Raw genomic sequence first — 22,215 nt, forward strand, 5'->3', positions numbered from 1 at the left:
TACTCCTCCTCCGAGCCATACCGGCCCTTCGGAACCAGATGAATCAGACCTGTTGATCGTGGAGCCATTGGGGTCGAGACCGGTTCCAGTGTCCTCTGCTCCATCCACTCTGACATGCTCGGCACCGACCATGGATTCTAGCAGCCGACACTTTCCAGTCGGATCCGGAGAGGATAGTCTAACCGACTTGTCAGTGCAGATTCTCCCTCTCGGGGCTTCTGCTTGGGGCCTACTGCCTCTGTGTGGGGGGGTTTGACAGTTCCCTCGGATCCGTTGACTCCTTCCCATCGGAGCAGTGATGCCTTCAATGCCATGAGGAGAGTTTTGTCTCCCAAGACATCCTCTACTTCAAGCGTTGCTTCTCCATCCCCTAAAGCGCCTGTGCCTGCTTCTGCTTCCATGATCCATGCTAAGCGTAGAGACCTAGATTCCAAGGTAGCCCCACAGGGTGGGCCCCTGCTCTTCCAAGACCTCTCCAGAAGCCCCCACTGAGGAGGTTCCTAGGAAGAGATTATGCAAAAGGAGACACTTGGACTCCCCACGGGAGTCTTTAACATCTGATACTGACTTTGACGAGTCAGAAGGGTCCCCCCTCTGAGGATATCTCCTTTGCTGAGATACTTGAGATCCTTGGGCAGAGGGGTGATTGGCAGTCCAAAAACCCTGCTGAGGATGAGTCAGTTCTCCTGAAGGCTTTTGGGGGTCAACCCTTCACCTCTTGGGTGCCTCCGCCCTTCAGTGAGCTCATGCAGTTGGGTTCTCGAAGGGCGTGCGAGTCACCAGAGTCTATGGAGCCTGTCCCTAGGAGGCCTAACAAATTTATATCAGCCCCACTAGACAAAACGTTCTTAGCCAAAGGAATTCCTGTTGATGCCATGGTGGCGGCGGCAGCCACCAAAAAGGAAATGTCTGAGACTTCCTCGTCTATCCATCCTCCTAATCGAAAGTCTAGGGTTATGGATAGATATGGGAAACGCATGTTCAGTTCAGCAATTTTTGCGCTTTGTTCACTGAACTACTTAACCCATTTTACTAGGTTGCTAAGAGATCTCCTTAAGGAGTTAGGAGATGCTCTTCAGGGTACAGTAGCTGCGGGAGCCTCTGATAGGGTTGCTGTCCAGCTTTTTACCCTAAATTCTATTGTCAACTCATCCATGCATCTCATCATATGCAGCTGATGGAACAAGTAGGGCAGTGGGTACAGGAATCTCTCTGAGAAGACATTCCTGGATGTGCTTGTGTTCTTCGCGGAGCCCTGCAAGTCATCCTTTGTGAACACTCCCTTTGATGGCTCATCTCATTTTGGGCCTAAAGTGGAGGAAAACTTGACCAGGTGTGAACCAGGAGGGAAAGACTCTGTGCCGTTGGAGTCTGTTTTTTCACCCCTACCCAACCTTATCCCAGAGGTCAAAGGGGAGGGAGAATGTGTTCCAGAAAGCCCAAGGAGCCTTTCAGGACACACGTGGTGAACCCCCCCCCCCTCCAGTGGCAGAGGAGGGGGTAATAATGGAAAACACCACCCTCATGGCAGAGGGGGTCCACAATACCAGGGTGACAGATATCACTTCTCTAAGCAACCCTACCAGCGCTCTTGAAAGGAGGCCCGACTGTCCTGCTGTGGAGCTAGTGGGTGGGTTGCTTGTCTTTGTACCCAGCTGTCTTTTGTTATTTTTAGCCAGGTGACTGGGTACAAAGTATCATTTCCTGAGGGTACTTCATACCATTAGCCACACCCCCAATGACCATAAGGAGAATCCCGGTTGTTCCACCCAGTTGCAGGGAGCAGGCAACTGTAGAGTTCTGAAACTTGCTACAAAAAGTCATCCAGCCAGTCCCAGCAGACCAATCAGAATCCGGAACTTGCTCAAGATTCTTTTTGGTTCCAAAGAAAAGGGGACTGGAGACCCATTTTGGACCTCAGCAGACTTGACCAATATGTAAAGAAAGAGAAGCTTCGGATGGTCACGCTTCAGTCTATACTTCCCTTCTTAGGGAAGACAATTGGATGTGCTCGATAGAGCTAAAGATGCGCACTAGCACCTAAAGATGGCCAGGCCATCCATAGATCGCCTGCGTTTCTGGCTGGGAGCCAATCATCAGTTTCGAGCCCTGCCCTTTGGTCTCAAGAGTGTTCACCAAATGCATGGCAGTGGTCATGGCTCAACTGAGGCGTCTAGGATTCCAGGTGTTTCCGTACCTAGACGATTGGCTCCTTACCGCCACCACCAGGCAACAACTGATTCAGGCAAGGGAGTACACTCTCACTCTGCAATCATCTAGGCATTACAGTCAACTCAGAAAAGTTTCCCTTGTCGCCATCGCAGCATATAATTTTTATCTGGGCAGAGCTAGACACCTCAACCACCACTCTAAGGCTACCAGTGGAAAGGGCCTTTCTTCCTCGTCAGCATGTCAGCACATTGGTGTCAGAAGACAGAGCACCAGCTTCAGAAGTTCTGAAAGTATTGGGTATGATGGCAGCAGAAATCCTAGCCATACCATTAGCAAGAATGCATATGCAGATCCTTCAATGGCTGTTGTTCACTCAATGGTCTACTCATGCACCACACAATATTGATTACAATCTCTTGCAGGAAATACCTCCAGTGGTGGTTGACGTCTCTTCATGTCACCATAGGACGCCCCTTTGTCCTACCCCCTCCAGTAGCCATTGTGACCACGGATGCTTCCCTGATAGGGTGGGGGGGGGGGCATTTTCAGGGAAAGACTGCCAGAGGCACATGGACTGAACAGGAGTCACATTTTGCATATCGATATCCTGGGGTCACATTTTGCATATCTATATCCTGGGAATGAGAGCAGTACTTCCAGGACTCTCTTCTTCTAGAACAATTGCGATTCAGATAGACAATGTGTCAGTAGTCTGGTATTTGAACAAACAAGGGGGAACCAGATCTTACCCCCTTAGCCAAGAAGCCCTCAGAGTTTGGCAGTGGGCCGTTTCCTCCCAGCACTTTCTGTTGGCAACGCACATCCTGGGGAGATCCAACGTGATGGCTGACAAACTAAGCAGGGCAATCCTATTGCCACACTAGTGGTCCCTCAAGAAAGAGATTGCAGACAGGATTTTCTGCAAATGGGGTCAGCCTTGCTGTGACCTTTGCCAGTCACATCAACACAAAATGCAGAAGCTACTTTGCCCTGATTCCCCCTCTGGGAGAAGCCCCGAGGGACGCACTCATACACGATTGGCCCCCGGGTCTCCTCTGTGCTTTTCCACCAATACCATTGATACCCAAGTTTCTACAGAAAGTATATTCCCTGGGAAGGAACATCATTCTTATAGCCCCTTATTGGCCTTGGCAGATTTGGTTCCCATTCCTTCAAACTCCTCTCTTGGAGGATCCCTGGATTCTGGACCCAGTTCCAGACTTCCTGACACACTTGTCGGGGGACCCTCATCCCTCTCTGCAGTCATTAAAGCTGACAGCTTGGCTGCTCCAGTTCCCCTCATAGCCGGGCTTCATAACCTTTCCAATGAGACAAAACAGATTATTTTGTCTTCTCACAAGCCCTCCACTAGAAAATTGTATCTTAAGTGGAAGAGATTTTCCATATGGACCTTTAAAAATAATATTGATCCTTACCAAGCCTCCATGACATCCATATTAGAATTTGTGACTATGATCTTTAACAAAGGAGCGGCAGCAGCAACTGTTCGGGTTCAGTTGGCTGCTATTTCTAATTTTCATCTTAGAGTTGACGGTTTAAATATCATGTCCCACAAGTTATCCAAAGCTTTTCTCAAGGGGACATTGCATATGAGACCACCTGTGAAAACTCCCTATTCTGCATGGAATCTAAATTATATGATTTCACGTATCATTCTCCCGCCCTTTGAACCAGCATCATCTTGTGACCTCAAATATTTGTCGTGGAAAACCATTTTTCTGGTGGCTATTACTTCTGCCCGCAGAGTGTCAGAGCTTCAGGCTTTATCTGTCAACCCTCCTTATTTGATTTTTCATGCTGATAGAGTGTAACTTAGGACAAATCCTTCCTTTTTGCCCAAAGTTTGTTCAGAAACCAATATTAACCAAGTTGTTGAGTTACCAGTTTTCTTCCCTAATCATTCCAACAAATTAGAGTATATGCTGCACCAACTTGATGTTCACAGACTGCTCAGATTTTATTTGGATAGAACAAAAGATTTCAGGAAATCAGACCAGCTTTGTTTCATTCTCTGAATCCAGGAAAGGTAAACCAGTGGCTAAAACAACTCTGTCTAAATGGTTATCTGATTTTGTCACTTTTGCCTAGTCAGCTACTAATATGCCCTTGCAACACAAGATTAAAGCTCACTCAACCAGAGCAGTTTCTACATCTACTGCATTTTCAGCCAAACTTCCCCTTGATAACATTTGTGCAGCAGCTACTTGGTCAAAACCTCATACCTTTATCACTCATTACAAAGTGGATAAGGCCCCCAGGGATAGAGCATCCTTTGGGTCCATTGTTCTGAAAAATGTGCTCCTGTGAGTCACCCGAGATTGATGGTGCTTGTTAGGACACTACCCATCAGTTGGAATGAATGGCGAGATTGAACAACTTCAAATTAAGAAGTTATGTACTCACCATAACGTTCCATATGAGTTGTTCATCTCGCCTTCATTCTTAAGCCCCTCCCTCCTACCCTCTTCTGGCTGATAGTTGACCTAGATGTTGCTTCATCCTGGTTGCTCAATGTCTTCTTCCCTTCTGTAGGGGAATAATTATTGTATATGGTTATAGTATACCCAGCAAACAAGATCTGAGGTAATTCACAGTGCATCATGGGATATGGGGCTTGGCCTCGCTACTGGAAGACCTCGAGCTATGCATGTGGTTGTACTGGAGCCGAGGGATCGGCTCCGAACCCATCAGTTAAGAATGAAGGCGAGATGAGCAACTCGCATGGAACGTTATGGTGAGTACATACCTTCTTATTTCTAATGGTGGCTTTTAGCCACCAGGGCCACTTTACCATATTTACTTGGGCCTCTAACTCATTAGGGCATGAAAAACTGATTTAATGGCGTTGGCTGCCTTCCTCTATAGCACTGACGACATGACATTAGGCAGCAAGCGACAGCAGCCAAAGCAGAAAAACTTCGACTCTGGTATTCGGGCTGGCCGAGGGCTACCACAGCAGGAATAACCCACAGGTGATGACTGCAACAATGAATATACTCAAACATCTACATTTATGGTAAGTGTACACAACTGTACTTTTTCTTTTCTGAGCATGCTAACTATATGGAGTTCTTGCTGCATTCACAAGTGAGTTTACATGATACATGGGCAGGACTAAACTCCTTAGAAGGCATTTACAGGTGGTGGTTTCTTTTAATCATGCATGCATTCCTAGATCAGAAGATCTTGCATATTTTTTTAGGGTTAACCCTGTCCACCCCTTCCCCATTTACAAGATGGGCCTACCAATCCTCCCTATGTTAGTTCCAACAGATGCCCAAACTGCTAGGCATAATCCTGTCATCTGGGCCATAGCCAGAGCTTATTGCTGAACTTAAATGAGAAATAAGTCGTAGACAGAAAAGTTTATAATGTAGAAATTGTGCATTTAGTAAAGCAGGTTAGTCTCTCTTTAATGGTTAATATGTGCTGATAGCTTCTTGATTTTTGAGCTTTCTTCAGTAGGAGCTTCAATGCATTTTAACTTAAGTTTGTTGTCTTTGCAGGGAAAAGAGCCATGGAGCTGAGAGTGGGCAACAAATATAGACTAGGCCGAAAGATCGGCAGTGGATCCTTTGGAGATATTTATTTGGGTAAGTTCACAATGTCCAGTTTGGAAATACTTAATTTGCGTTACACTTACAATTCTGTAACATCCCAAGTACTGGCTGGCCACAGCTTTTAGCTCCATCCCATGTAAGTTTACTGGGCAGAATTAATTTAAGTAACGTGGTCTTTTCTATTTATTTGGTTTTGGAAGTTTTTGGAGGTCTTTGTGTTAGTAGTAGTAGCTGTGGAAATGGCGTTCCTCTGCACTGTGGGAATAGAATGCATTAAATTTGTGATAACTAGTAACATGGAAAGATGGGGCAAACATAGTTTAGTGTAGTAACTGGAGCACAAATATTTGTTTACTGCCCAGTAAATGTTGGAAGGAAATCTGTTTCCTTGGTGTATGTACCTTAAGATTAGGTTTTTAGCATTGTACAGGGATCATCCTATTCGAAAAGAAAAAAAGCAGAAAAGAACAATATTTCTAGCACTGTCCACTGGACTTGTTTCACCTATTGACTTCTTTTCATGTTACGTTAACACTACCTCTCAACATTTAGAAGTCATTGTAGAGGATCAGAAAGCAGGATAAGACTGCCTCTTACGTACTAGATCCTATATTATTAGTGATGGAGAATTGTTGTATAGGTTCGTTTTAAGGGTACATACCGTGTTAAATAAATTTTAAACAAGTTGGACTTGGCCTTGCTCCATCTAGATTTACTTATGTTGACGAAGTTGGAGGATCGCACTCATAACAGCAGTGGAGAAGTGTGTTCTACTGTATTCCCAAAGTTCAAGCTCTTGACTAAACCTGCAAATGGTCAGTGATGAACACAGTCTTGGTTTACAAATGGAAACTGTTCCTGGTCCTCCCCTATTTGCAATCCTTTTCTGAAATCAGAAAGTTTCTATTACATAGGTAATTAGGATGGCTTAATAGCACCATGCTGCTGGTTATCACATTATAAAACAGTTAGTTTCATTGCAACTTGTTGAAAATTTAGCTGTGTTTTGAGTTGGATGTCCAATGTGGTCTATCTGGAGCCCTTCTATTCTGTTACATCTTCGAACAAATGCCCTTGTGACAGTCCTGATGCTGCTGCCTGATCTGATTCTTCAGTACATAGTGTATGGGCCTTTTTCCTGTCATGTGACACAAAGGTATGCTGTGTTGGCAGAGACATTAATGAAGCCACTAGAAGGCAAAGGTGTTGGGCCTGGAGAGCATTTCTTAGTGACTGATCACCTAGATACACCAGTGGATGTCCTTCAAGGATGCATCTGCAGTCCTTACAAATGGGTTGTCCTGTCGTCAGGCAGCCCTTCGGTCGGCCGGATTCCAAAGTCTGGGTCTGGCCTCGGCTGGTGTCGCACTTCACCCGACGTCATAGCTGCAGTTCTTCGGGTATAAAGGCATCAGCCGATGCCATTTTCCCCAGTCTTTCTTGCCGTGGCGCAAGCAGAAGCTGTTCGCAAGTGCCGGTCGGTCAGATCCAGAGATTACTACTACCGAATACTACTTCGAAGACTTCTAAAAAGCTAAGTACCCCGTTGGGGACTCTTTCTTGCCTCAGCCGATGTCAGAAAAAGTGAATAACTGTTTAACTTGTGGGAAACAAATACCTCAAAGATTTCCACTCTTACTGCTTACCTTGTTTAGGCCCATACCACGATGTAGCAGCTTGTTTAGCCTGTGCTTCTTTCAACCGACGGACGCTTAGACGTCGGCCGGAGTTTGCTGAACAGTTTTTCGGCTCAGATTTTGCGTACATAATGCCGTCGGATCCTCCGACTTCACAAGTTGTTAAGAAACGCAAAGAAAAGGACCGACACTCGCGGTCCGCGGTTTCGGCCGAAACCGCGGTTATGCAAACCGCGAGTGTCTCGGTTTAGGCCGAAACCCAGCAAACGGTTCTATCTTCAGCCGAATCCATGACTACTACCGAGGCCCCTTCTAACCTGGTTGAATCGGCCTCTGAAATTCAACCTGCTACTGTGGTTTCACTAGAATTATCGGACACCATCCCTTTGGATGTTTCAACCCCTGCACGTGGTGCTGCTAGGCCGCCTGCAGCCATGTCCATAAAGGCCTTTGCCAGGGCTAAAGCAGCCAAAACTTCTAAGTCTGTGCCTGTTAAGCCCCCCTCTCACAGGCCCAGTTCCAGTTCCCAAATGCTCACTCTGGCAGAGGATCTCATCTCTTTAATAAGGGGATCCCAACCTCATCCAGACAGGGCCTCTCAACCTCCTCCAGAAAAGAGACCTAGAGCAGAGCCCCCTGAGCCAGTGTCCTCAGATGATTCTTCTGATGATACAGACAATGCAGACCATCCAGAGGCTCCTTTTTCTCCTTATGAAGACTCCGATGCTGAGGAATCGATTCCTTCTGCCTCTCCACCAGAGGAATTTTCCTTTGGGGAAACCTTACATGCCATGAGAGAGCAATTCCAATGGCAGGGGCAAGATTTCTCAGATTCAAGGAAAAGGCTTAGGACCTTTTTGCATTTACCACAACATAGGCCTTTAGCTATACCTCCAGTTCTTCCTGTTGTAGATGATGCATTTAATGATGCTTGCACTGCTCCTGATACTTTGCCTCCAGCCCCTGCTAAGCCCGATAGGTTCTACAGGGTCCCGGACACACATCACCATTTATACAAGGCTCCTTTTGCAGATCCCGGACACACATCACCATTTATACAAGGCTCCTTTTGCAGATCCCGAGACTATCTCCCAGGGGCCTAAGGCAGTAGCTTCGACCTCAGTGAAAAACCCTCTCCCCTCTGAAAGGGAATCCAGGTCCTTAGAGAGATGGGGTAAAAAAGTATACACCTCTGCTCCTCTCTCAGCTAGGGCATTGAACTGTCAGTTTCATATGATCCAATACCAGGAGTTTATGCTTGATCAGTTAACTAAGAAACTGTCCTCTGATGATTCTTTAGATAAGAAATATGTTCTAGAAATGGTGCATAACATTCAGCAGGTTAGTAACCATTCTTTAAAATGTGGCTATGATGCACTGGAGGCTTCCTTTAGATCAGCCATGACTGGCACAGTTATAAGAAGGCATGCATGGTTGAAAGAACAGGTCTTGCCGGATCACGTTAAAGCAAAACTATTAGATGCTCCTATGGATAAGGTCAGTTTATTTGGTTCTCCTGCTCAGCAGGTACTGAAGAAAATGGAAGAGAAGGCAAAATCTGTACAAACAGTGAAAGATTTCTTACAGGTTCAGCCTCCAAGGTTTAGCAGGAACTGGCCTTCCAAAAATTGGTCCTTTCCAGACTCCTCTAAAACACAGAGAGGCAGGAATAGGCGTTCAAGAGGCAGAAATCAATCCAGAGGAGGTGCCTACAGGGGACGCCAGTAGCAAGGTAACAACCAGCGAGGCACAGGCACAACTACTACCACTGCAACAGGACAATCACAGTGACTTGGCTCTGGCACCGCCTACCAGGGAACAAATAGCAGCACCCTTAGGCGGAAAGTTAGCCTTATTTTAAAAAAACTGGCACTACATCACAAGAGACAAGTGGATCTTGCAAACTATAGACCAAGGCTACAGGTTTCATTTCCATACTTTACCAGGAAAAAGAGGAATGCCAAACCTACCACCAAATCAAAAGACAGAAGCTCTAAAACAAATAGCTCAATTAGCAAAGATGAGAGCTGTGGAAAGGGTACCATCTATGGAACAAGGAAAGGGATTTTACTCCAGACTATTCCTGGTACCAAGAAAAGAGAAAAATTGGAGGCCTATTCTCGACCTGTTCGCTTTAAACACATTCATCATTGTTCCAAAATTCAAAATGCTGACCCTACAGCAACTTCTTCCCATGCTGGGCAAGGAGTATTGGCTGGTGACTCTAGATCTCAAGGAGGCATACCTGCACGTCCCCATACGACCAAATTGCAGAAGATACCTCAGATTTCTTGCAGGATCAGAACATTATCAATTCTCAGCATTGCCCTTTGGCTTATCTACTGCGCCCAGTGTGTTCACGAAATGCCTGGCATCAGTAATCGCTCACTGCAGGATTCAGGGAATCCAAATATATCCATACCTGGACGACTGCCTGATACAAGCGGACAACAAAAACAAGCTAACGGAAGACTTACAAAGAGTCATTTGCTTACTGCAAGCCCTGGGACATACAGTCAATATAAAAAAATCAAGACTGATACCATCCCAAAGAATAACCTTCTTAGGTGCAGAATTGGACACAGTAAAACAGATGGCATTCCTAACTGCAGAAAAACAAGAACAACTTCCTCTCTACTTCTTGGCATTAACAAAGCAGAACAAACTAACAGCAAGGAAAGTACTGCAGGCCTTGGGCTTCATGGCATCCTGCATAATCCTGGTCCCTCATGCCAGACTACATATGAGAAAGCTACAGTGGTACCTGAAGAATTTATGGTCTCAACACAGGCACATCCTAGAAACCGAAATACCACTAATCCCATGCCTGAAACAAGAGTTCCTATGGTGGGCTCAGGCATGCCAGTCAAACCCAGGTTTGCCCTTCCACAGCATTCAACCAAGCCAAACCATCACAACGGACGCCTCAGACCTCGGTTGGGGGGCCCACATGCTGGACAAGTGCATACAAGGCTTATGGACTCCAGATCAGCTGCACCTGCACATAAATCAAAAGGAAATGCTGGCAGTAAAACTAGCAATCCAGAATTTCAGACCATTCCTCCAAGAAGGGCAGTTGATGATAAGGACAGACAACACCACAGTCATGTGGTACATCAACAAACAGGGAGGCACTCATTCATACCCTCTATGCCGGATGGCACTGGATCTATAGAATATGGCTCTGAGCTACAACATTCAGTTACAAGCAATTTTTGTACCGGGAAAAGAAAACATCCTAGCAGACATACTAAGCAGAACTACCTCGGATGCTCACGAATGGATGCTACACCCGGACATCTTCAAGGTCATCACAAGGAAATGGGGACTGCCACAAATAGACCTATTCGCATCCCCACTCAATCACCAGCTCAAGAAATTCTGCACAAGGACGTACCACCCACTTGCTTGGAAAGTGGACTCTCTATCCTTCAGTTGGAAAGGCCTGACAGCATATGCATTCCCACCTCTTCCTTTGAAGCACAAGGTGCTATTGAAAATCAAAGAGGAACGTCCAAGGATCATTCTGATAGCTCCAGACTGGCCAAGACAACATTGGTACCCATTACTGAGGAGCATGTCTCGGGGAAAATGTGGACACTACCCTGATTCCTTTGCTGTTAACTCAGAGCTACAACACCCTGCATCCAAACCTGAAAACTCTGCAGCTGACTGCCTGGAACATTACATAAGAGCAACTAACCCAGATTTATCCCAAAGGGTTAAAGACATTATCCTTGAGGCCCGCAGACCCTCAACAAGAAGGAACTATGCAGGAAAATGGAAAAGGTTTCTCATTTGGAGTACTGAAAGGGGAAAAGATGTGTCAAAGGTAGACATTGCCAACATCCTGGAGTATTTGGCAGAGCTTTTCCATACAGGCCTGTCCTATTCCTCCATCAAGAGACATGCATCAGCTATTTCTGCAGAATACAGCTTCGATCCCCCTGTCTTCTCGCATCCTCTACTCAGGCAGTTTCTGAGAGGAATTAAAAATGTAAAACCTCCTAGGAAACCACCATTACCAGCATGGGACTTGAACTTTGTGCTAGAAAAATTGACACTCCCCTTTCGAACCAGCAGCAACAGCAGATCTTCAACACCTATCCTGGAAAACTGCTTTTCTGCTGGCAATTACCTCAGCAAGAAGGGTTTCTGAGCTACAGGCTTTAATGGCAGTACAACCCTTCCTAATCTTCCATCAAGATAGAGTGTCCATGAGAACAAATCCTACATTTATGCCTAAGGTGGTATCCAGAGTGTCTTTAAACCAGGCTATCCACCTACCTACCTTCTTCCCCAATCCACAGAACGGGGGAAAGACTGCTGCATACTTTGGATGTACATAGACAGTTGCGCTACTACCTGGACAGAACCAAGGGCAATAGAAAACGGACTAGCTTCTGGTAGCATATGCAACAGGAAGGGAAGGAAAAGCAATTTCAAAACAGACAATCTCCAAGTGGATAGGAAATTGCATCAGATTCTGTTACTCCTACCATGGAAAGCAAACTCCACAGAACATAAGGCCTCATTCTACAAGGGCTACAGCCACTACCACAGCTTTCTTACGAGGAGTGGCTACCAAGGACATTATAGAGGCTGCTACTTGGACCTCCGTGCATACATTTACCAAGCATTATAACTTACCTTTATACTCTAGATCCCGAGCAGGGTTTGCCACTGCTGTTTTGCAAGGGATCCTAACTACACCATAATTTCTTCTTCCTCCTCCCCTAGTTTGGCTATGGTATTCTACCCATTTAAGGACTGCAGATGCATCCTTGAAGGACATAGTACAGTTTTGTACCTACCATAAATGTAGATGTCCGAACAGGAATGCATCTGCAGTCAGGATTACCCACCCTCCTTCCCTCTGTGGTATTCCTAGGGTATTTGCCCATCTAATAGCTAGCTGGGGGGGATCTCTTATGGTGTATTTGTTTGTATATATGTACATACTTGCTTATTTTTTGTGTTTGCCTTCTACTATTTGGAAACATTGGCATTTATCCAAAATTTAGCTATCCAAGAGGGCAACTGGCATCTGGGGCAAGAAACACTGAGGAAAATGGCGTCGGCTGATGCCTTTATACCCGAAGAACTGCAGCTATGACGTCGGGTGAAGTGCGACACCAGCCGAGGCCAGACCCAGACTTTGGAATCCGTCCGACCGAAGGGCTGCCTGACGACAGGACAACCCATTTGTAAGGACTGCAGATGCATTCCTGTTCGGACATCTACATTTATGGTAGGTACAAAACTGTACTTTGTAGTGACTTAATTCCATTATGCTTCACCCATGGCTGTAGTCACTTCATCCCAGTGTCCTTCACCAATGTGACCTTCTTTTCTTGTAAAAAGAATAATCAGAAAAGAGGCCATCATAAACAGAGGAGAAGAGGATGGTTTATAAACTTTTCTCTGTTCCAGCAGCCTTTTAATTAGGGTAGAGGAGGCCCTGATAGCAGTTTTCCCACCCATTCTTTCATACTGTACTGGTGAGACAGGTACTGAAAATGTTGACTTGACTGCCTTTATTCAGTAGTGAAAAAGTGTTTGAGTGGTAGTCTGTCAGGAGACCAATGCCAGCCCCTTATGTGTGTAATTGTTTGTGAAATTGGAGATCAGCCCCCCCCCCCCCACCTTGCTAACCAGCCCAAACCACTCAGTTTGTGACTTCGGAGGTTGTTCTAAACTTGTTGATTCTGGCATTACTTGTAGCATATTTCTAATCTAAGATGGTGCTGGCTCCTCTGTGTCAGAGTGGCCAGTATTTCATATTAGTCAAAGTGCACTACCGTCTCTATAGATTTTTAGCCTTTTGGGGGCTTGACTGCTTTTTTTTTTTCATTTCCAGAAAAGAGCAGCTGACATTGGCCACCAACTTAGATTATTCATTTACCCACAGAATTGGTCTGTACTAGACCTAATGCTGTACCTACCATTTTTGACCACTGTCTACTAGCTGATGGTTTTTGTTGTGTGCCAGACTCTTGTATCAACAAGGTCAGTCCACCTGTTTGGGCGCTTTCAATCATTTAGGCTGCTCTTTCTCCAAAGGCATCTTTCAAAATGCCTTAATCAGGGAGCCATCTTTGAAAAGACCTCCCCAAAATGAGTCAGAGTGATGGTACTGGGTTATTGGAGGACATTGACTATGAGGATGGGAAGTGACTTTTCCTGAAAATTTTGAGATACTCTTTTACATAATTTAAAAAAAAAAGAGAGAGAGAGACAAAGTAGAGGTGGTCCGTCCTTGTCTGCAACAGGACTGAAGTTGCAGGCCTTAGTCAGCTTGGTATCCTAAGCTTCTCCAGGCTTCTAGCCTCACCTCTTAGCCATACCACGCTACTACTTCCTATGCACCTGTTTTTGACCACCATGCTTGAGTCAGAGAAATGGGTCCCACTTGTGTTGTATTTATTTAAAAAATGTCTTTAATTATGGATTTTATTCCTTTACATCTTTTGGAAGCAATCTCTTGGGTCAGACTATTCCTTTTGTTCTGTTTTTGCCCTTTTTCTCTCTCCCTTCTGAGGTCTTTCACCTTCAGTCTAACAGTTGACTACAGACTACACAAAGGAGGAGATAAAATGTTGAATGTTTATCTGCTGACCGGAATTTTGCAATCTAGCTGTTTTGTTCTGTCTGAATGTTTTGCTTTGCACTTCAAAAGCTCTACTTTCCATATTTAGAGAATGTGTGCACATCATTGCAGTGTAATACCGATGTTCTTTGTGTTTCACTGTTGCAGTCATCACATTTGGGTTATCTGCCTGCAGAGGTAGCCCTAAGCTGGCCAGAATACCAGAGTCTTGGTATTTCTGCGTTGGATGGTGTCGCTTCTTCCATGATGTCAGGTCGTCAGGGGTATAAAACATGTAGCCGACACCATTACATCAGTCCTTTCTTGCCATGTGGTGCTCGAAGCAGTTCACAAGTGCCGGTTGGCCGCCTCTTGAAAATTTCAATGTTCTTCTTGTTTCACTGTTGCAGTCATTACATTTTGGTTATCTGCTTTGCAGTAGCACTCAGTCAGCCTGATGAACAAAGTCTTGGGTCCTGCGTCAGTTGCTGTCCCTTCTTCCATGACGTCAGGTCTTCAGGGGTATAAAACATGCAGCTGACATCATTACACCAGTCTTTCTTGCTGTGCGGTGCCCAAAGCAGAAGCAGTTCGCAAGTGCCGGCTGGCAGACTCCTGAAATTTTCGTTTTCGAGTTTCAGAACCGAAGTCTTCAACTAAAGCTAAGTACCCCATTGGGCAAACTTTTTCTTGCCCCTTCCGATGTTAGTAAAAGTTAATAATTGCATTACTTGTGGGAAACAAATACCTCACAAAGATTTTCATTCGTACTGTATTCCTTGCCTAGGCTCTGACCACGACGTACCTCGCTGTAGGTTTTGTGCTTTATTTAAACAGCGCACTATCCGTTGTCTGTATATTTTCGCATCAAAATATTTCGATTCTCGATTAAATTATCCAGAAATGTCGTTGGTTAGCCTTTCGACTACAGGGATTCTGAAAAAACGTAAAGATAAAGGCAGAGACAGGCCTCAGAGGTCCAAAACTGCCAACGACGCTTCTAAGACAGTCGCCAGTTCGCCGGTACTCTGTGAGGTGCTTTCGCAGCCCCTGATACCCGCTACTTCTGAATTGCAGGTCTCTACCGAGACCCATTCGGAGTCCAGTATGCCACAAGGTGCTTTAGCTGTGGAACCTGCAGATGTTTCTTGAATGGGTCCGGAGCTGCTGTGCAGGCACCTGCTTCTGAGGGTGTATTCAGGCTTTACAGACTTGCATATTAAACAGACGCCTCCTTCTTCATTTAGGCCGAAATCTTGACCCATGCCTAAAAAACCGACGCCCAGACCTCATGCTCATGCCTCTAGGCCTAAAAAACAAATAAGAATGGCTGAAGATCTTGATAACTCTAATCAGGGGAAGCCAACCTCCCCCTTCTAAGCGACCTAGGGCTGAAGCTGTTTATGAATCTTCTGACCAGGATTCTGATTTTTCTGATTCTTTTGATAATCTCGATTTGCCCTTATCTACTTATGAGGATTCTGATGCAGAGGACTCTATTCCCACTGCTACTCCTCCTAAGGATTTTTCTTTTGGTGAGACCTTACATGATCTACGGGAGCATTTCCTGTGGGAAAGCCAGGAATTTTCCGATTCTAAAAAGAGGCTTAGGGATTTCTTACTCCTGCCTCAGCATAGGCCTTTAGCTATACCTTCTGTACTGGATATTGTTGATGATGCCTTTTCAGAATCTAGTTTGGTTCCTGATTCTTTGCCTCCTGCTCCCAGAAAACCTGACTGATATTACAGGGTTCCTGATTCTCCCAAGTTCCTTTTCAGAAATCCTGTTGCGGAGCCAGAAACTATTTCACAGGGACCTAAGGGCATTAAGGCTTCTACTGCTAAAAATCCTACCCCCTCTGATAGAGATTTCAGGGCGCTGGATAGAAAGGATAAGAAGGTTTACACTTCTGCAACCTTGGCCATTAGGGCTTTAAACTGCCAGTTTCATATGTTAAAGTATCAACAACATGTTATTGGATTGCTTAAACAGAAAATGATGTTGATTCCTAACTGTGTTGAACATAAAGAATTACAGGATTTAATGCATTCTGCTGAACAGGTTGGAAAATATACTTGCAATGTGGATTTGATTCATTAGAGGCCTCTTGCAGGGCTGCTGCTACTGGGTCTGTGCTTAGAGAAGGCATGCTTGGCTTAAGGAGCAAACTTTGCCTGATCATGTTAAAGCTAAATTGTTGGATGCTCCCTTAAATCAGGACCGTCTGTTTGGCAACAAGGCTGAGGAAGTTCTAAAAGGGATGGAAGATGAAGCTAAATCTATGCAAAATGTCAAAGATTTCTTACAGGTTCAGCTTCCTAGGTTTAGTAGGCACCGGCCCACTAAGAATTGATCCTTTCCGGCCCCTTCCAAGTCTTCTCAAGCCAAACTCAGACACAGCAGAAACACCAGGTTTCAGTCCCAAGAGACCCACAAGACTAAGCAGTGGTGGGTTTCCACACTCAAATCTGGGAGTAGTAAGACCCCCCTATGGAAAACTGTCTCAATAACTTGCTTTTAAAATTTCCAAGCACTTCCCAACTGAATGCTGTTTTAGGCGGAAAGATTGGTTTGCAGGCCAAAAACTGGGAACTCATTACCCAGGACAAATGGGTTTTAAATAGTGTCCCAAGGATGCAGATTTCACTTCCACACATTACCAACTCCAAGTGGGTGGCCTGCTCTACCCCCAAATCAGTGGGTGGAGGCCCAAAATCAAGTACTCTCTCTCTTAAACATGGAGGCTATTCAGTTGGTGCCAGAAGAGGAAAAGGGACAAGTTTTCTATTCGAGACTTTTCCTGGTACCCAGAAAAGGCAATACATGGCATCCTATCCTGGACCTTTCTACTCTAAACACCTTCCTGGTGATTCCAAAATTCAAAATGCTGACGTTTCAAAAGCTACTTCCTATACTAGGCAAAGATGCATGGTTATCAACACCAGTCTTAAGGCACACCTGCACATCCCTATCAGGGAGTCTTGCAGAAGGTACCTACGCCTCAAAACAGGCTATATACACCATCAGATGTCCTTCAAGGATGCATCTGCAGTCTTTACAAATGGGTTGTCCTGTCGTCAGGCAGCCCTTCGGTCGGCCGGATTCCAAAGTCTGGGTCTGGCTTCGGCTGGTGTCGCACTTCACCCGACGTCATTGCGGCAGTTCTTCGGGTATAAAGGCATCAGCCGACGCCATTTTCCTCAGTCTTTCTTGCCGTGTGGCGAAGCAGAAGCTGTTCAAGTGCCGGTCGGTCAGATCCAGAGATTACTACTACCGAATACTACTTTGAAGACTTCTATAAAGCTAAGTACCCCGTTGGGGACTCTCTCTTGCCTCAGCCGATGTCAGAGAAAGTTAATAACTGTTTATCTTGTGGGAAACAAATACCTCATAAAGATTTCCACTCCTATTGCATACATTGTTTAGGCCCAGACCACGACGTAGCAGCTTGTCTAGCCTGTGCTTCTTTTAACCGACGGACGCTTAGACATCGCTCGGACTTTGCTGAACAGATTTTCGGCTCCGATTTTGCCTACATTATGCCGTCTGATCCTCCAACTACGCAAATAATATACCCATACTTGGACGATTGTCTTAATTCAGGCAGAAAGCCAGGGCATACTTTGGAATCATCTGGCCTTTGTTCAAAGGGTACTAACTTGTCTGGGGTACACCATAAACAAAGCACACTTGGTACCCTGTCAAAAAATTACATTCCTGGGAGCAAGCTTGAATACAACTTCCCAGATGGCTTTCCTCACGCCAGAGAAACTGATTCATTTGACAACCTACTTCAAGTAAGTGGCCCCAAAAACCCTATCTGCAAGGCAAATACTACAAGCCTTGAGGTTCATGGCCTCCTGCATTCTTCTAATTCCATATGCAAGACTGCATATGAGGAAACTACAGTGGTATCTTAAAAGCCTATGGTGTCAACATTCTCAGGATGTAGAAGCAATGATTCCTATCATTCCTTGTCTACGCCCAGAGTTCCTTTGGTGGGCAGAGGCCTGCCACCAAAACAAGGGACTACCATTCACACTACCCCCTGCCGCCCAAACCCTAACAGACACTTCAGAATATGCATGGGGGGGGGGCGCACCTGGCAGGGAAGTGCATTCAGGGCAAATGGAACCCAATTCAAATGCACCTTCACATCAATCATAAAGAAATGTTAGCTGTACAGAATGCTCTGACAGCCTTCAAGGACCACATTCTTCCAGGACAATTAATGGTAAAGACGGACAACACCACTGTTACGTGGTACATAAACAAGCAGGAGGGTTGTTATGTGGTACATAAAGAAGCAGGGGGGGTACACATTCTTACCCCATCTGCAGACTAGCCATGGCATTGTGGAACATAGCCTTGAGCTACCTAGTACATCTACGAGCTCAATTCCTTCCAGGAAAACTAAATACACTGGCAGATGGACTAAGCAGAACCCTCATGGACCCACACGAGTGGAAACTGGAACCAAGGATTTTCAACATGTTGACAAGCAAATAGGGGAGCCCGGATATAGACCTGTTTGCCTCCCCCCAGAACTATCGATTAGAAAAATGTTGTACAAGGACTCCCCACAGACATGCTTGGAAAGTGGATGTTCTGTCCTTCAGATGGAAAAACCTATCAGTTTATGCCTTTCCTCCTCTGCCTCTGCTCTCCAAAGTACTACTAAAGATCAAACAAGACAAACCAATGATGATTTTGATTGCACCAACCTGGCCACGCCAACACTGGTACCCCCTCCTGCTCAGTGTGTCACTGGTGGCCCTATGGCACCTGCCTCAGACTCCTACCCTGCTGTCTCTGCAGGAGAATCAGATTCTACACCCTCAGCTTCAGACACTGAACCTAGCAGCCTGGCTAATTACCTAAGCTCTCCTTTACCATCCCTCAGTAAACCAGTGATGGATGTCATTTTAGAGTGAAGGAGGCCTAGTACTAGAAAATCTTATGCTGAAAAATGGAAAAGATTCTATGCCTAGAACCAGTCTCAAGGGATGAACACAGCAGTGCCCAATTTACCTAAGATTTTACAATACTTAACTGAGATGCTTCACAAGGGCCTGTCTTTTTCCTCAATAAAAATTCACGTCTCAGCCATTTCAGCTCATAACACAGAACCCTCCCCTCTTTCTTCCACTGCTCAAGCAGTTCCTCAAAGGGGCCAAAAAATTGAAGACCACCCAGGAGAGCTCCAACTCCAGCCTGGGACCTTAACTTTGTATTGGAGAAACTCGCCCTTCCTCCTTTCGAGCCAGCTGCTACTGCAGATTTATTTAAAATTCCTTTCTTGGAAAGCTGCTTCCCTTTTAGTCATCACTTCAGCAAGAAGGGTATCTGAATTACAGGTCCTTATGGCAGTGGAGCCTTTTATCTTTCATGCAAGGTGGTATCCAGTGTGGCCTTTAATCAGTCCATTCAATTGCCTACCTTCTTTCCTAATCCGCAGAACAAAGGGAAACTGATACTGCACTCCTTAGATGTGCATAGACAACTTAGATTCTACTCGGACAGGTCTAAACCTCAAAGGAAATCCGAACAACTGCTGGTGGCATTTGCTGCAGGGACAGAGGGGAAGGCTATTTCAAAGCAAGCTATCTCCAAATGGATAGGCCATTGCATTCACTTCTGCTCTAAGCACCATGGAAAACCTATCCCACAGGGGATCAGATCCCACTCAACCAGGGCTGCATCTACCTCTACAGCCTTTCTCAGAGGTGTACCTACCAGGGACATTCTAGAAGCTGCTACCTGGAGTTCTTAACATACTTTTACCAAGTATTACCATTTGCCAATTTTCTCTAAATCTAGAGCTGGCTTTGCCACTGCAGTTTTGCAGGGCCTTATAGGTGGTCCTAATGCTATCTAAATTCCTCCTCCCATCCTTGGCTTTGGGAATCTACCAAAATGTAATGACTGCAACAGTGAAACACGAAGAACATACTACAATTGTGTACACTTAGCATAAATGTAGATGTTAGAGTGTATTCACTGTTGCAGTCCTGGTTACCCTCCCTCCGGCCCCCCCCCTGACTTTGTTTGGCTATGTCTCTTCTCTCCTTTTCAGTGCTTAAAAGCTTTTTGTTGTATTAGCTTTTTTGTTTGAGGCATAACCTTGCATATTTATAGATTTAATTGCTTCCCATTAGGGGGGGCCCCTGACATCTGGGGCAAGAAAAACTGATGTAATGGTGTCTGCTGCATGTTTTATACCCGTGACGACCTGACATCCTGGAAGAAGAGAGAGCAACCGATGCAGGACCCAAGATCTTTGTTAATCAGGCCGACCGAGGGCTACCTGCAAGCAGATAACACAAATGTAATGACTGCAACAGTGAATACACTCTAACATCTACATTTATGGTAAGTCTACACAACTGTACTTTCTATCTGGACAGGACTAAACCTCTCAGAAAATCTGACCAGCTGCTAGTCAGCTTTGTTGCAGGGGCCGAGGCAAGGCCATTTCAAAGCAAACCTTTTCTAAGTGGATAGCACACTGCATCCATTTCTGCTACAAACACCATGGGAAACCTACCCCCAGGGGATCAGAACACATTCCACTAGGGCTACATCTACCTCTACAGCGTTCCAAAGGGGAGTCCCTACCGGGGACATTCTGGAAGCTGCAGCCTGGAGCTCTGTACACACTTTCACCAAGCATTTCCTCTTCCGTAGCTTTTCTGAATCCAGAGCTGGATTTGCCACAGCAGTTTTACAGGGCCTGATTGCCAGCCCTAATGCTTCTTAACTACCTCCACCCTTCCTTAGCTTTGGGAATCAATCCAAATGTGATGACTGCAACAGTGAAACACGAAGAACATAGTACAGTTGTGTACACTTACCATAAATGTAGATTCGTGAGAGTATTCACTGTTGTAGTCCTGGTTATCCTCCCTCCAGCCCCCTGACTTCTCTTTTCTTCTGTCTGTTCTTTTTGTTGTGTATATCTTATATCATGTGTGTTTGCTTTTTGCTGGGGGTGTTCCTTACCATGTAATTGCTTCCTATTTTGGGGGCACTTGACATCTGGGGCAAGAAAAACTGAGGTAATGGTGTCGGCTGCATGTTTTATACCCCTGACGACCTGACGTCATGGAAGAAGCGACACCATCCGACGCAGAAATCCCAAGACTCTGGTATTCAAGCCAGCTGAGGGCTACCTGCAGGCAGATAACCCAAATGTGATGACTGCAACAGTGAATACACTCTAACATCTACATTTATGGTAAGTGCACACAACTGTACTGTTCAGGTAGTGTATTTTGCCTGGGGCAATTAGCATTTTTCTCAAATATGTTTTGTTGTTGTTTCACTCATCTGCAGTTAACTTTTTTCTTATCCTTAAGAACCTCTGCATCTGCTCCTAATAGAACTTGAGCCATAAGTTTCATCAGTTCTAATTTCAACATTTTTCAGTATCCATTAACGTGGAGTTCAGCAAATTTGTATACTTTGAAGACGTAGGTTATGATTATGTTAAAAAATGTCTTGTGTAATTGGGGAAGAAAATAACTGGGATGTGTCTCTCTCAAACTTGCATTGTGTGGAGGGGGAGGAAGTAGTAATCCAGAAGTTTCACAGTATTTTCCTGCTAGCTTGAGCTCATTAGGAGGTACTGTAATTTATGGAAAAGGGCAGCCACTTTGTTAAAGAAAATGTATAATAAATCATATGAAAAGTGCATTGACATATTGGGGTTAAGTACTGTAAGGCTATGTTCCATGTTTTGTGACCTGCTGCATATTCTGCTTTCTTTATTAATGCATACCGTTGTAGTCTGTTTGTACACACTTTATATTAACAAAAAAAAACGTTATTCTGAACCTATATGTATACATTCGCTATATATATATATATATATATATATATATATATATATATATATATATATATATATATATATATATATATATATAATGTTTCTTGTGTGGATGCACACACAACATTAAATATCTTATAATCGAGTAAAAATCCAGTTCCTAGTTCTGCAGTGTATTGCAATCGAAGCAAATGTTGATGTTTATAATGGTGGTCTGTTTTATCAGGATGCTTTTAAATTTGTCTGAGGTCCTATTAGTGGTGGCAGGAAACTATATTTGATTCCCACCCCTACCCCCGTCCAAAAAAAAAAATCAGAGGCATGTATGTGGTGAAGCGGCCTCTTTAGTTACATTATCCCTAGAGACTTTTGTTACGGTTCCAAGTCTGAACAGCAGAGATGAG

The 22,215-nt window shown here is 44.9% G+C and overlaps 1 protein-coding gene across 1 annotated transcript in view; it reads left to right on the forward strand.

Moving 5' to 3' along the window:
• The window catches only part of CSNK1E (casein kinase 1 epsilon), a 796,028-nt gene that overhangs the window by 185,982 nt on the left and 587,831 nt on the right, over window positions 1–22,215 (forward strand). The window contains exon 2 of the mRNA XM_044068413.1: window positions 5,700–5,786. Within this exon, the coding sequence (XP_043924348.1) occupies window positions 5,711–5,786 (76 nt within the window). The 5' untranslated portion in view covers window positions 5,700–5,710. The remainder of the gene's footprint in view (window positions 1–5,699; window positions 5,787–22,215) is intronic.

The sequence above is a fragment of the Protopterus annectens genome, chromosome 1.part0, assembly GCF_019279795.1.
Source record: "Protopterus annectens isolate FY-2018-M chromosome 1.part0, PAN1.0, whole genome shotgun sequence".
Lineage (NCBI taxonomy): Eukaryota > Metazoa > Chordata > Ceratodontiformes > Protopteridae > Protopterus > Protopterus annectens.